The sequence below is a fragment of the Vespa velutina genome, chromosome 1 (assembly GCF_912470025.1).
Source record: "Vespa velutina chromosome 1, iVesVel2.1, whole genome shotgun sequence".
In the NCBI taxonomy this organism is placed as follows: Eukaryota; Metazoa; Arthropoda; class Insecta; order Hymenoptera; family Vespidae; genus Vespa; species Vespa velutina.
This window is the reverse complement of record NC_062188.1, coordinates 11,490,713-11,506,117: the sequence shown is the minus strand read 5'-3', so window position 1 is coordinate 11,506,117 and position 15,405 is coordinate 11,490,713. Positions and strand designations below refer to the sequence as shown.

At 23.5% G+C, this 15,405-nt stretch overlaps 3 protein-coding genes across 7 annotated transcripts; all 3 read left to right on the top strand.

The window, feature by feature from the left end:
* The first annotated feature begins 1,504 nt into the window (after nucleotides 1-1,504).
* LOC124950749 (monocyte to macrophage differentiation factor 2) lies at nucleotides 1,505-4,648 on the top strand. Of its 4 annotated transcripts, none has more exons than XM_047498182.1 (5): nucleotides 1,505-2,007; nucleotides 2,928-3,046; nucleotides 3,405-3,650; nucleotides 3,742-3,994; nucleotides 4,139-4,648. In XM_047498182.1, exons 3-5 carry the CDS (start codon nucleotides 3,415-3,417, stop codon nucleotides 4,388-4,390), a joined length of 741 nt encoding a protein of 246 aa, XP_047354138.1. In that variant the 5' UTR covers nucleotides 1,505-2,007; nucleotides 2,928-3,046; nucleotides 3,405-3,414; the 3' UTR covers nucleotides 4,391-4,648. The 4 variants fall into 4 exon arrangements, with proteins under 4 accessions (XP_047354138.1, XP_047354227.1, XP_047353958.1 ...); XM_047498098.1 differs by lacking the exon at nucleotides 1,505-2,007 and adding an exon at nucleotides 3,205-3,305 and having other exon boundaries at nucleotides 3,031-3,046; XM_047498271.1 differs by lacking the exon at nucleotides 2,928-3,046 and having other exon boundaries at nucleotides 1,505-1,760.
* Nucleotides 4,649-4,785: 137 nt separating this feature from the next.
* Nucleotides 4,786-10,408, top strand: LOC124947941 (katanin-interacting protein-like). Its single transcript, XM_047490827.1, has 15 exons — nucleotides 4,786-6,135; nucleotides 6,239-6,376; nucleotides 6,456-6,927; nucleotides 6,995-7,295; nucleotides 7,556-7,704; nucleotides 7,808-8,002; nucleotides 8,067-8,204; nucleotides 8,277-8,417; nucleotides 8,481-8,625; nucleotides 8,689-8,954; nucleotides 9,039-9,228; nucleotides 9,314-9,475; nucleotides 9,547-9,686; nucleotides 9,807-9,908; nucleotides 10,031-10,408. The coding sequence occupies exons 1-15, from the start codon at nucleotides 6,041-6,043 to the stop codon at nucleotides 10,148-10,150; spliced, it is 2,754 nt and encodes a 917-aa protein (XP_047346783.1). The 5' UTR covers nucleotides 4,786-6,040; the 3' UTR covers nucleotides 10,151-10,408.
* Nucleotides 10,409-10,861: 453 nt separating this feature from the next.
* On the top strand, nucleotides 10,862-12,739 carry LOC124950896 (cyclin-Q). Of its 2 annotated transcripts, none has more exons than XM_047498402.1 (6): nucleotides 10,862-11,052; nucleotides 11,463-11,596; nucleotides 11,666-11,763; nucleotides 11,872-12,090; nucleotides 12,253-12,483; nucleotides 12,563-12,739. In XM_047498402.1, the coding sequence occupies exons 1-6, from the start codon at nucleotides 11,015-11,017 to the stop codon at nucleotides 12,656-12,658; spliced, it is 816 nt and encodes a 271-aa protein (XP_047354358.1). In that variant the 5' UTR covers nucleotides 10,862-11,014; the 3' UTR covers nucleotides 12,659-12,739. The 2 variants fall into 2 exon arrangements, with proteins under 2 accessions (XP_047354358.1, XP_047354449.1); XM_047498493.1 differs by lacking the exon at nucleotides 10,862-11,052 and adding an exon at nucleotides 11,085-11,202.
* Nucleotides 12,740-15,405: the final 2,666 nt, after the last annotated feature.

Sequence of the window (15,405 nt, the reverse complement as noted above, 5' to 3'; positions counted from 1 at the left end):
ATACAACTTATTTTTCATGAAAAATTTTGAAAACAACGTTTACATCAATAATTCTTGAGTAAATGAAGCATAATTCTTGAACGACTTTAATGAACAAACTCTCATTTTAAAGATAAAGGTTTAAATGAAGAATTGATTTTTTCGAATTTTGTAGAAAGTTTCATTTTTTGTGAAAAAAATTATACCAAAGAAAGCTTTTTTCGAAAATGGTATATGTATAAAAAAGATTTAAAATTTGAAACGACTACTCATCTAAAATTTCATATTTAAAATAAGACTTTGTTTATTAAAATTGATCAAGAATTACACCTATATTCTATGTTGAGATATACCATTATAAAACCAGAGATGGTGAACAACCTTAATGTGAACTACACTCGTTAGTGAAGATACGCCACTATATCCTGTGTGATTTCAATTTAATCGATAATAGTGATCGAGATATTATTTTGTTTAATTACTTTATACATTTTAAACTATTTCAATATAAACTATTTCAACATAATGTATTGCATAATATTAAATTAAAAACGTAGAATATACATTATTACATATTTTCAAATATTATTAACACATTTTTATATATATTATAAATGTGCATAAATGAAGCATATTTGAAATGTGCTATGATTATATTTTCATTGCATGTAATAATACTCATATATTTTCTCAAGGTCATTCAATTAATAACATTGCATAAAAAACCAGATCCTTTCATTCGTTATAACCATTCTTTGTAACCATTAATCAAATAATAAATATCTTTAGTCTTCTCTTATGTACTTCTATTCATAAAATTTATACACTGTATGTTCGCATCTCGTGAGGAAATCCTCATTCAGAATAGAGCACGTGATCGAGTAGGATTAATTATATTGTGAACGTCAATTGGTCATGTCTAAGCTGATAACTTTATCGAAGTAGAATGAATTGTTAAAAAGTAGTAAGATATATACGAGTACAAATGATATTGAAGCATTATTCTTAATAAATAACAATTTTTATAGATTTGTGTTATGTTATTTTACATTATACTTTTTTATGAACAGATTAACTCATTAATCTGTTCATTATACAAATCTTGAGTGACTTTCACTCGACAATTGTGTACTGCTTATATATATTGAACATTTATGCCCTCACATATTTTTCAAATTTCTGTTCATATTTCGCGCGTAAAATGCTCATTTAAAGTTATTCAAATGTTTTTTATATTCATTGACAGGATATATTTTCATGGTCATCTAAATAATGCTTAAGAAATTGTATATTTATAAGTTCATAATACACATACGTACTGATGAATTTTCTTAAATGTTATGTATGATCGAAAAAAAGCCATTCAAAAGAAAATACCAACAGGAGACGCAAATCGACTAATGATATACATATATATATATGTATATATATATATATATATACATATATATACATATATATATACATATATATATATTAACTTGTCAAATGTCCATTTTTACAAGTGATTTTTGTAGATATACGATTATGAAACGAAAAGATCATTAAGTTATTATTTATATACTTCTTATAGGTATCAGGCTTCAGTTCTTTGCGGTCGTGTCAACCTGAGATTGTCGCGAAAAGAAATACATATGTACCTAGTACATTTTTCTAACACACATTTACTTTTTTTCACTATCTTTCTCTGTTTCATTCTCTCGCCAAACAGTATAACAGCTGGACAGCAATTGATTACGTTAGTAGCTCGGCGATAGCTCAGCGCGCTGCTGCTTATTTTTGTTAGTAGGTTTAACTTATAAATCAATATATCATTTTTAAAATAAATTAAATAAATAATATAAGACAAAAGGCAATATGAAACAGGAGATATATATTTAGTAGCAGTAACTTTATTGATACTCTTTGTACCCATATTTAAACGAGTTAAACGTGTCGAGTAAAGTGCAACATCATGGATGAATCCTACCTCCATCAGCTTGTCGCAGAACCTATAAAAAATCTTCTTCGATTACATCGTATAAAAGAGTAAGAAGTAGATTATTAAATAGGGGTTTAATTTTTTAGAATTCTTGATTGTGTATTGTAATTATTTTGCTTTCTCTCTTTCTCTTTTTCTATTTCTTTTTTTCTGCTCTTTCTTTTATTTCTGTTTGTCTCTATCGTTCTTTATTTTATTTTCTTTAGTGTTGGTGGTATTTTCATTAATAAATTAAAAATTCTTTGGCAAGTGGTATTCTGTTCAAAAATTAAAATAGTTATATTCATAAATAAAAATTTATATCTGTATTTATAAAATATTGTATTTTATATTAGAAAAATTGTATTACTATATAGAAAATGTACAATATAGATATTTATAAATAAACAAACAATAATAAGTAATAAATGGTAAATATTTTTGATTATTCCTTTTTTATGTATTACTAATTGGTTTATAATACATAAATGGTATTGATCCTTTTATAATGCATAAAAACTTTATCTAATATTATTGAATTAAATTTGTATTTATTTTAAGAAATCACTATTGATTGCTATCAGTAATAAATTAATAATATTTTTCTTTAATATATTTCGTTAACTATGAGAAAAGTAATATTTAAACTGAATCATTGAATATCACATAAATATTATATCTATATAGTACTGTAAATAAGATAATTTCATATATTATTTTATATTAGCTTTTAAATATAGCATGTTATGTATCATATGAGAATATAATTTCAAATAAGCTATCTTTTACTAATAATTAACTTAATAGTTACCCAAACTACTAACGTAAGTACTTCACAATGCATTATTTCTACTTTATAAATAAATATTCTTTATTTTTCTTATTCTTATTTGCTTATTTTTCTCTATTTTTTATTTAGTAATATTAACATATGCATGTATAGGGTAATTTGAAGTAACTAAATGGAGTGCAAATACAATACTTATAGATAGATAGAACATCAATACTGCAGAAACAAAAATCTAAGATATTTGAGCATACAACAATAAAGGTTCATCAGCATGTTGGAGAGTATGGAGATATTTTCCTTTAAAACATAGATAATAAGTATGTACTATATTTTTTTTATGAAAGATATATGACCACAGAATATGAATGTTTATAATAAACTTTCTTAATATTTTGGAAATAAATACATATGACACGCACACACACCATGTGGTTGTATGATCTTTCAAGTTATGCTATAATTATTTTGTTAATAGGAATATTAAAATGTGATTTGAACAAGTAACTTTGCTATACTCTTTAAGTGTAATTCTAAAAGTCTTATGATGTAACATTCAATGATCTTCTTTTGTCTTATGTAAGAACATTGATCTGTTTCATTACACAATAATCTCCAAGCCATACTTTTAGTTATGTAACTATATAATGCATAAAAATGAAATTTGATTTATTATAGGATAAAATGGATGAATTCACGGGCATGTACAAATCAGGCATATAATCCTACTTCCATAGAACATGTGGCTAATGTGGCCACCCATGGAATTTGGATTGTCCCTTCTATAATTGGCAGTTTAGAGCTTTTTCGACGTTCTATAACATGGACTCAGTTTGTTTCTGCGTGCGTTTATGGTACTTCATTGATTCTTGTTTTTGTGGTATCCACATTTTTCCACAGTGTCCATTACTGTAATCATAACAGGTAGTAATGAATTATATTTTTTATGTTAGTATATTTTCTCAATTATAGAGAATTATCATATAATTATATCTTATTGTGGTTTATATTTCAGACAATTAAAAGACGCATTACATCGCTGTGACCGTGCTATGATTTATATCTTTATAGCTGCTAGTTACTTTCCATGGTTAAATGTAGATCATTTCCCAGGTGATAAACTACTTTTTACAATGAGATATGCCGTTTGGATCATGGCAATGTTGGGAATTCTTTATCAACAAATTTTTCATGAGCGCTATAAAATGCTTGAAACTATTATGTATTTGGTCATAGGTATTGGTCCAAGTGTAGCAATTATTAATGTTGTAAGTTAGAATTGAAATATAATAATATTACATATATCGAAGTTTTTTACAATGCATGATATGAAATAATGAAATGCTGGTGATTTAATATATGTTTTCATTTTACTATTTTCATTTAATTATAAAATTGTTTAATTTTTGCAGAATGATTATTACAACATTGCTGAATTAAAAACAGGAGGATTTATTTATATTCTGGGCTTAATATTTTTTAAATCAGATGGTAGAATACCTTGTGCACATGCAATTTGGCATCTTTTTGTAGCTGCTGCTGCTGGATTTCATTATTATGCAATTTTAAATCATGTATTTCCTGCAATAAGTTCAACAGTCACAATTGATCTACCAAGTGTGCCATCATTACCCCATATAGTACAATCTCATTTAGAAATTTAGATTTACATATAATATTTTTGCCATATATTTATAGTTTTGCAAAAAAGAAATTAAGATTTTCAATGAAAACTCAGTAAAGACTGTATTTGGTTCCAATCTTCCATACAAACAAAGTTTTTATAGAAAAATTTGTTGTGAATAAGTAGACTATTTAGAATTTCGATCTTTCTATCACTATAAAGGATTTTTATTATAAATTACTACAGCCAAAAATATGAAGAATGTAAATATAAGACTAAAGTTGTAGTAACAGAGTATTGGAAATATGAATGATGAAAAATAAGTATGATTTATATAATTTATAATTTACAAAATATTGAGAATGTATTTCTAATTTATTTGCTGACATTGTTTTATCTAATATAAAATATACATAATGATGATTGTAATTTTCATATATTTATGGTTAATATTATTTAATATATATAATTATATAGAAAAAAATTTTTTTATAATAATATCAAGTTTATATAACATAAAGAGTTAGAGATATGTTTTTAAATGCATTATTTTAAAAATAGAATAAACAATATGCAAATTTATATAATTGCTGATAAATAGTAACAACTATTAGTAACAATATAATTTTTCTTAAGTATGATTCCTTTTTCACTATCTAATGTGCCAAAATGAATCTTGTCATTTTCTTAATACTAAATTTGTTCAGTAAATAACTTTACAATGCTGTAGAGCATTACTGTAAACTTATATACACGAATACAAGATTATATATAGCCTATTAAAATTTTGTTTATTATATAAATTCTTTATCATATAAATTAATTGTATGTTATCATAATTACCATATTTTAATACAAATTTTATTTATATAATTAACAAAATATGCATATTTATACATATTTATGTACATAATAGGTATATTAACATTGTAAAATAATGAAAAAAACAATGTCTAAACATGTGGTGATAATATTATATTATTACAAGAAGAAGAGTACAAAACAATTACTAATTGAATATTAAATCATTTATTACATACTTTAACTGCATATAATTTGCAGTTAACCAAATATGTAAGTACGAATATGTAAAATGTATAATATTGTTGTTATTAATATGATTTTATATTGATAAAATGGTAATTATGTGAAATAAAAATATTGTAAAATACAAATAATGTGTTTTATTATGGTATATAAAATTGAATAAACTAGTATTTATTTCTTTACAAAAATAATAATAAACAAAACTACATTTACAAATACATATGTATAAATCTAATGTAAGAGCCATCTATTGTTTGAGGTCAATGATACTTCACAGTAACTATAGTAACAATATCAAACAAATTGATGATAAAGACTATGATAGATGAGAATTTTTTTTATACAACTAGCCAATATATATATTATTCCATTCATAATCAAAACTAATATGATACATACAATACAATCTAGAATAATACAAATTATATATACAATTATCTATATTACTGTTTATTATGATATATAACATTTATAACGTTGTTTATTTTGCTTTTTTGGTATTATGTGTATAAAATAATGTATATGATCTATTTCATGGAATTAAAAATACAGTGAAAAATTATGAACTGGATCAAATGAAATTTTAATATCAATTTTCAAATAAATGATTTATTTTAATACAAGGCGATACATTTTGTAGAAAATGGATCAAAGTGAAAGTAATATTACAAAAAACAATACAGTTTTATCTACTAATATATTAAAACAGTTACCATCATGGTTGATAGAAATGAATGAGTGTGTATTTAATAGTTTATATTTTATTCAATGTTATAAAACAAAGCATACATTTTTAACATATGATATATAAATATTTTATTGAAACTATTTAATTTAATAGGAATGTAAAAAAATTAAATATAATTGATCATTATAAAACATTGCAAATAGAAAAACATTCAATTCACGAAGAGCATCCATTTGAACAAACTCTTTTAGAAGATGAAATATCTTCTTTAAAGGAAGAAATTGATAATTTGTAAGTTCTATTTAAACTTAGTATAACATTTTTTAGTATGTATAAAAATAATTTTTTAATCTTTTAATAAACAATCAAGATATGGGCAGTCTTGCAAACCATTTTTTACATTAAACAAGATAAAAGATATTGATGGTGACATTTTATTACAATCATGCACTAGTAAATCTCTCTCTAATACTTCCAATCATGAGAAGATAAATATCAAGAATACTTCAACTCATGTTCTTTCTGCTGATCAAAATCCTATTAAAAGAGATTTTAGTGCACTTGATGAATATATGGAGAAAAGAAGAATAGAGAAAGTCTATAACAATACAAAATCTATGAGATTTAAAAACAATGAGAAATATAACTGTGAACTACGAACTTTTGATGATTTTGAGAAGCGAAATCATGACTATTTTCAGTCAGGTATATTAAATAAAGGATATAAAATGGACAATGAACTGTTAACACAACAACAAAAATATGAAACTTATTCTAAACATAAAAATAATGTCATTAGAAAACAAGATCTTAAAAATAATTTGCCATGTGATATGTTCATGTAGTATTTTAAATATTAAAATTACATATTTTGATAGTATGTCCGTGTGAAATTATTACTTGTAATTATTTAGAAATCATGAAATAATTAATTTCTTTTTAATTATAATAGGAATCATAAAGAGAAGATTAGATTATTTACCTGGTTTAACACCAAAAGAAGAAACTGTTACAAATGGAATAAAAACAGTACCAAATTTAATATATCATGCTGATGCAAACAATAGTGAACTAACAAGAAAAAATCATAATAAATTTATTTCTTCAATAGAAATTGGCCAGAAGAGTAGTAATAGTTCAAAAGAAAAATCCACAAATAAAAGTTTGCATAATTATAAATCTAATATTCAACAAAATCATACAATTCAAGGTAGGTAATTGCAAAAAAATTAATTTATATGTAATAGTGTGCACTATTGACATCTTAAATAAACTCAGATATGAAAAAGTCCTATAGTTTAATTTTTATATTTTTTATCATGGTATATAACTCACAGTTTGAACTTCATGAAACTCTTAGTGATCTTTTAACTTGTTTATTGTCAAGATTATAGATCAGGTCAGTGTATAAATTGATATTAAATATAAGTAATGTGGACTAAAATATGGTATTATGTTGTTCTGTCATAGATAGTAGCAGAAATTTTATTATACCGGAACTTCCTTATGGTAAAATATTAATCATTAATATTCTTAGTACTTGGGGAGATAAACATTATGTAGGTCTTAACGGAATTGAGATTTTTTCAGATACAGGTCAACTTGTATTCATAAATAAAGTAAACAATTTGTTATTAATGCAAAGATTTGATAGAATATATATATCTATTACATATGACTTATTATTTATATTTAATACCACGTATACATAATTTTGTATAGATATCAGAAAACTCATCAAATATAAATCAATTACCAGAACATAATAATCTTCGTGTTATCAATAATCTTATTAATGGAGTAAATAGAACAAGAGATGATGCTAATTTATGGCTTATTCCATTTACAGAAGGAAATCATCATTACATTCACATGATTTTTCAGGATATTGTAACAATTGCTATGATTAGAATATGGGTAAGTTTTATTAAATAGTATAATTAATTTTATGAATTTTTCATTACTGTCTTTTTATTTTTAGAATTATAATAAATCTAGAATACACTCATATAGAGGTGTTAAGGATATCACAATTACATTGGATGATACACTTATTTTTTATGGAGAAATTGCTAGAGCATCTGGAAACTTACAAGACACTTTTAATTCTTTCGGAGATGTAACATATTTCAATATACATACATCTATTGATATGTTATAAATTATTTTTATGAAATATCTGTATTTACAGACTATTCTGTTTACCATTGATGAAAATATTTTAGAAATGATATCAACAAATGATGAAATGTTTACAATTATTAATAACAATATGCTTAATTATGCAGAAAAGGAGAAAGATAGACCAGCAACAGTAACGACTAATTTAAATGTAAATAATATTGAATTATTATATGTGAATTATGAATATGTTGTGCAGTCTATTTTATTGTAGATAACATTTGGAAGGCGTAAAAATGATTGTTCAGTTGGAAATCATTCAACTGTATCTAGTGATAGTGAATATAATACATTATCCCTTGTTTGTAAAGAAATTCAATTGATTATTCTTTCAAATTGGGGTGCTGCTGGAATAGTAGGTGAATAATTCATATTGTAATTAATAGGTAATAATCATATTAACATTATATAATTATATGTAGGTCTTAATGGAATAGAATTCATTGGAAACCAAAATTTAATTTTGTCAACAACTCATGCTAACTTAAAATGCAACTTACATAATATAAATCTTTTAAAATTGATTGATGGATACAATATAACAACTGATAAAGATCATATGTTGTTAATAGATTATATAAATGAAAATGAAGAAATTATTATAACAATTACATTCGACAAAGAAGTATGTATTACTGGTATGAGATTCTGGAATTATAATGCTTCTCTGGAGTTGTCATATTGTGGTGTAAGCTTTTTCATATAATGAAATAAAACAATTAACACAGTTAATGACTACAAGCATTTGATATATAACAATTATTAAATGTAGGTGAAACGTTTATTTATTAAATTGGATGGAAAATCAATATTTGAAGAAGACTGTGATAGCTTCTTATTGAGAAGAGCTCCAGGAAATTGTCATTATAATTTTGTACAAGAAATAAGTTTTACTTGTCATTTGGACAATGAATTAATATTATCAAAAGAATTTAATGGAACTTTAACTCTGTCCCAAGAAAGTAATACCATAAAATTTTACATAACTAAGTAATTTTATATATAGTATCTATTAAAATAATTATTTTATTAATTGGTATATTACAGAAATTATTCTATTTAATAAAGATTATGAAGTACCCTTAATGCCACAGGGTTTTGTGTATCAAATAATAATATTTTCAAGTTGGGGTGATTCTTATTATGTGGGTCTCAATGGCATTGAATTTGTTGGTATCAATGGTCATCAAATCAAATTAAACAGAGATAGTGAGTATATATATATATATATAACATATTTGTCATTGTTTTATTGGACAATATTGATATATATTCCTCAGATATAGCAGCTTATCCAGAAAGTATAAATATACTAGAAGGAATTGATAATGATATAAGAACACCAGATAAATTAATAGATGGTGTGAATGATAATAATGATGGTCAACATTCATGGCTTGCACCAATTTTGCCTGGTGAAGTAAGTAATATTTATTACATATTATTTATATCTAAATCTAAAAATTGTTAGATAAGACATCAATAACACAAAATTGTTGATAATTACATTAATCTTATCATATCTTGACTCATCATCTAGACAAATCGTATTTATATTATATTTTCTTATCCTACGACTGTAAATGCCATAAAATTATGGAATTATGGAAAAACTAAATCAAGAAGAATAAAAGAATTTGCAGTAAGTAAACATTAAGCTATAAGAAAGATTATAGATGAATCAAATTTGTACAAAACACAAAGTATCATGTTATAAAATATTTTTGTCAAAAATATAATGATAAATTTATTTATCTTCATCAGATATTGGTGGATGATATATTAATTTATAATGGAATGCTGAGTAAAAATAATACATATGAAACAATACAATTTTTTAATAGTGATAATACAGACTACATTGAGTCGTCTTTAACTAGGTAAATATTATTTCATTATCTGTGTTCTTTTAGCTCGGAACAAGAAAGATATATTATATGTTTATGAAGAGCTACTTCTGTTATAATTTCTTTACCAGACCCAAATCTTAGATTTTATACATCTTTAATATAAACGATTAAAAAAACTAATTTTTAAGAAATTAATATAATATATACTTCTTAATTGATTTTACACATGCCATTTAAAATTATCTTTGTTTTATACTTTATAATATATATAATGAGGTGATCTAACATAGTACAAATCAAGATTAATATAATGAACTTACAGTAATTTTAAAGTTGTTAAGATATTCTTTTATCTTTTGTAGTTTAATTTAATTCGAGGTTTATTGAGATATCTTTCTATACTTGAATACAAATTTGCAAAAAAACATTTTTTTTTATGTCTTTGTTATTAAAGGTACTATATTATTAATTTTTTCATAGAGCTATCGTATTTAACAAAGAAAAATTAAACCATATATCTTTAACATCCTTTTTTGGAAATACTTTTGATATTATTTTTTTTTTACGTTGACTACAAATTATGTAATTAATATCGATTTAGATAATTTTATTTTGAAGAGGTAAAAAATGATTGGTTATTGTAATCATGCGCAGAAATTGTCCAATCAATGATATGTTCAAACTATGATTTTATATTACTAGTGCTAGTAATCAAAACTAGTAACCAAATGTAATCAATGCAAGCCTTTCTTGTCTAATTATATTATTAATGAAAGTTTTATAACGGAGTAGTTATGATTATGTTATGATTATTTTCTATTAAGAAGATAAACACATTAAATATAATCTATAATTAATTTAGTCATTTTATCCTACGAGTAATTATTGTGCTACTAAAATGAATCCTACGGAACCAACGAGTACTGAAACTTTAAGGTATGTATTTATTTTTTATGTTTGTAGTAAAGTAATCTATAAACTTTATCAACGCGCAAATATCGATGTTAAATCACTTGTTTGGCTGTCACTATACTCATCCGATATAGTAATACTGATTATTATTTCATATAAAGCAATTTAAAACAGGTTAGGAGACAGCAAACCTTTCTGCAGAATATATATAACAAAACTAATATTATGGGTTAGAAACGATCCGGCATTCATCAGTCGCGTCATAGTTAGATTATCCATTATCCATATTAACTTTTATGTTGATGTATTTGTCGTCAATAAATAAAAAATCTAATATAAATTCTACAAAATTTGATATTTTACTTAATAAATTTTTTTGAGAATTACTTATTTATTGCGAATACTTATTTTTAATATGTATATTAAATGTGCAGTTCAAAGATGAAAGATGTAATAGATGTATTAGCAATGCAACGAGAGAAAAGGAATACATTACAGAAAAGTATTACAATCGATTATACTAAAGCCAATGACAGTTTCACAGTATCAAGATTTATCTTCGAATGTGGTAAGTTTATATATTATAAGTTTAGTATATTATATTTTTTAAAATATTCTAAAGGAAATCTGTTTATAGGTTTAAAATTAGAGGCTCATTTTCTAACAATTGCCACAGCAGCAACTTTATATCATAGATTTATGAAAGAAGCTACTGCTCAAGGATATGATAATTATGTAAGTTATTTAATTAATTAATTAGGATATAGAAGTAAGAAATAAACAGAAAATATATAATAATATCATGATTGTACTTATTTGCTAATAAAATTATATTTTTTTTAGTTAATAGCAGCTACTTGTTTATATCTGGCAGGAAAAGCTAAGGATGATAATTTAAAAATAAGAGATGTGATGAATGTATCATATAGCACACTTCATAGAGGTTCGCAACCACTGGAATTAGGAGAGCAATATTGGAGTATGAGAGATGCTATTGTGCAAGCTGAACTTCTCATCATGCGTATGTTGAAGTTTCAAGTAAGCCCAGTGCATCCACACAAAGTTAGTACTTTTAACTAATCATATTACTTTTTCTTTTATTAAGTATTTATGAATTAATATTTTTTAAAATTTTAATTTAAATTATATGGTAAGTTTGAAAAATAACAATGAATCATATCATTCTTTTACAATTATTTCATTTTATATTTTTATTCTTCAAAGTACATGTTGCACTATTTGAGATCTTTGCAAGCTTGGTTTGGAGAAGAAGAATGGTCAAAATACCCAGTAGCCAAAACTAGTATGGCACTATTACAAGATTTTCATCATTCTCCTGCTATACTTGATTATCCACCACATTTAATAGCAATAGCATGTATCAATCTTGCTTTACAAATTTATGGTGTAGTTGTTCCTTTAATGGATGAATGTGATCAACAACCATGGTTTAATGTAAGTGTTAAAAAAAATTCTCTTTTAAATTACTAGTATTAATTTTACAATAATAAACAATAATGATTTAATATTACAGGTATTTTGTAAAGATTTAACAAGAGATAAACTCTGGGAAATTATGGAAAAAGTTATGGCTGCATATGATGAGGAACCTGAGACAAGAGATAATTGATATCATACAGAGATTTTTTTAAATGTTTGAATAATATCCTATAAATGTAAAAAATAAACAAATAAATAATTTTTTCAAAAAGTTAGTAGTATGAAAGTACAATAAAATGTTTATATAAAATAAAATTATGTCAAAATAAATAAATTAGAAATAATAAAGTATATTAGAAATAACAAAGCATGATTTGAAAGAAACAATTTATTTCTAACAATGAATGAATATAATTTATAAGTAATCATAGGCATAAAAAAAAAGATATATGTATATTATTTTTCATAAAATTCTTGTCATCATGAAGATTTTCTAAAAATATTTCAGCATGATAATTATCATATAAAAGACAGGATTTTAGTCTAATCAACTTGATACCACAGTTTGCTATTTGTACACGTATTAATTATTATATGAATTGAAATAAATAAATACGAATTAATTTTTTAGCATATAAAAATTGTATTCAGAGATAATAAAAATACTTTAAAAAATATTTATATAACGTCTTTGTAGAGTAATTTAAATATTACTTGATTTTTTATATTTTTATATTTCATATCAAATGCTATAATAAAGCTTTTTCTTTGTATAGAATTCATAAAATGTGGAAATTCATTTCATAAATTATTTAATCGGTAAAAGAAATAATTACTGTGAATATTTAACTTTTATAATTTGTAATATATATATATTATATAATATATTTTTATTATATATTTTTTATTGTATATTTTATTATATATTTTTTATTTATATATTTTTATTATAGTATGTAATATATATTTGTAATATATATTACATACTATAATATAAATATTTTAGTAGGATCACTCATACACATGTTAAAAATTTTATAAGAGAATGATGGTCTCAAATTTATAAGAAACATTCATTTTCTTAGTAAGTAATAACATACTGAAGCAAATAATCCTACAAATAAGAAAAGAAAGATAATTCAAATATATTCAACAGTGTCATAGAAGTCAGTTGCTTGCATGTATTGCTAATTTGTATACCTGGTGGACATATTAATTCCAAATATTCATATATTCACATTTTTTTTTGTTGCTCTATCATCAAGTATTAATGGAATAAGCTTTTATACAATTAATTTCTAAATGAAATATTTAAATTTTAATTGAATTAATTTTCAATTTTTACCTTTTTGATATTTTATAATTTTTGCAAAAATTTTGGAAAAACATCTATCTTTTCCACATTGAATTGCTTCTACTATAATTTCAGCTATATGTACTATTTAATCATATTTATCTCTTAGGTTTTTTTACTTTTTGAAATGATAATATATAATTATCACAATAGTTATTAAAAATAGTTTTATCAAATCTCAATAAAAAATCTCTTTATCATTTAGAATACCTTCAAATGAAAAAATTGATAATTTAGGATAACCGGGTGATTTATTTAAAGGGACTGTTTCTTTCATTTCAGCAGTAAAATTATTATTGCTTGCATGGCATGCTCATTTGAGCATGTACTACATATCATAGTTATTACATTATATAATCTTATCCTTATATAATTACACAAATTTCCTTGCTAATTATATTTATAATAACAATGAATATTATTATTCTTTTATTTTTTTTACATTATTATATAGAAATAACATTTATACATGATTAAAGTAATACATCTATCTTTTAGTTTGCATAGCCGTTCAAGATCAGGATACTCATCTAAAGCAGGTTTATTTGTTATAATTCTCTGAAAAAATATATACATTTACAGTAAATCTGAATTAAAGATATTATCGATATTGTACTATAAAATAATGAAATAATTCTAATTTTTAATAATTACTTGTAGATCATACTTACACGATCGCCTGTGCATGATAAGGTAACTATTATATATTCTCGCTATAACTAAGAAGTAAAGTAAATAATTGCATACAAAAATTCAAAAGTACATTTCCATCAAATCAACTAAATAATTTTCAATTGGTTTTTGGTAATCACCAAAATAGTGATTATTTTAAAAATATACATTCGATTTTATAATTTTGAAGTAAACAAGAATTATAAACTTGTATTTTAGAAAATTCATTCTTAAGAGCTTGAGATCGAGTTATAGGAATTTCTTCTGAAAATGCACAAGATTTAGAAGCTTCTTCAGGAAGAAGTACATGATGCAAACCTGAAAATTATTAATTATAAAGATGGATTAAAAGGCGGATGAAAAACACAGTATATAATACTTACTACAATATTTCTTAAAGTGCTTTGTTGTATATCTTCCATCTTTGCACAACTTTCTGATAATAATTTTATTGCAAAAATTCAAATGCATATACTACTAGAAATATGATATGTTTGATACATTATATAAAAACACTACAAGAACTATATTATATAGATCACACAAATACAGAAATCTTTTAATGTCGTTTATGTATCAACACTTTATGACATATTTTATGTTCTTTTGTCTTTAATTAATGACAAAAAAATGTATAATAATCTTGTAAAGCTATAAAATATTCTTAATTTTTGATAAATGTATTAAGATTTCAATAAAATATTATATCGTTATTATTTTGTTAATAATTATACAAGCATAAGATAGTACTAATGAACCAAAAAGAGAAGATCAAATATTTTTGACATTCGCGATTAATTTAGTATAATAAGTCTTTGTGCATTAATACATACTGCAGTTATAAGAAAAATAAATTTTGTGGTCTATTCATCATCATATTATACCGCTATTATAATACATATATAGTACTT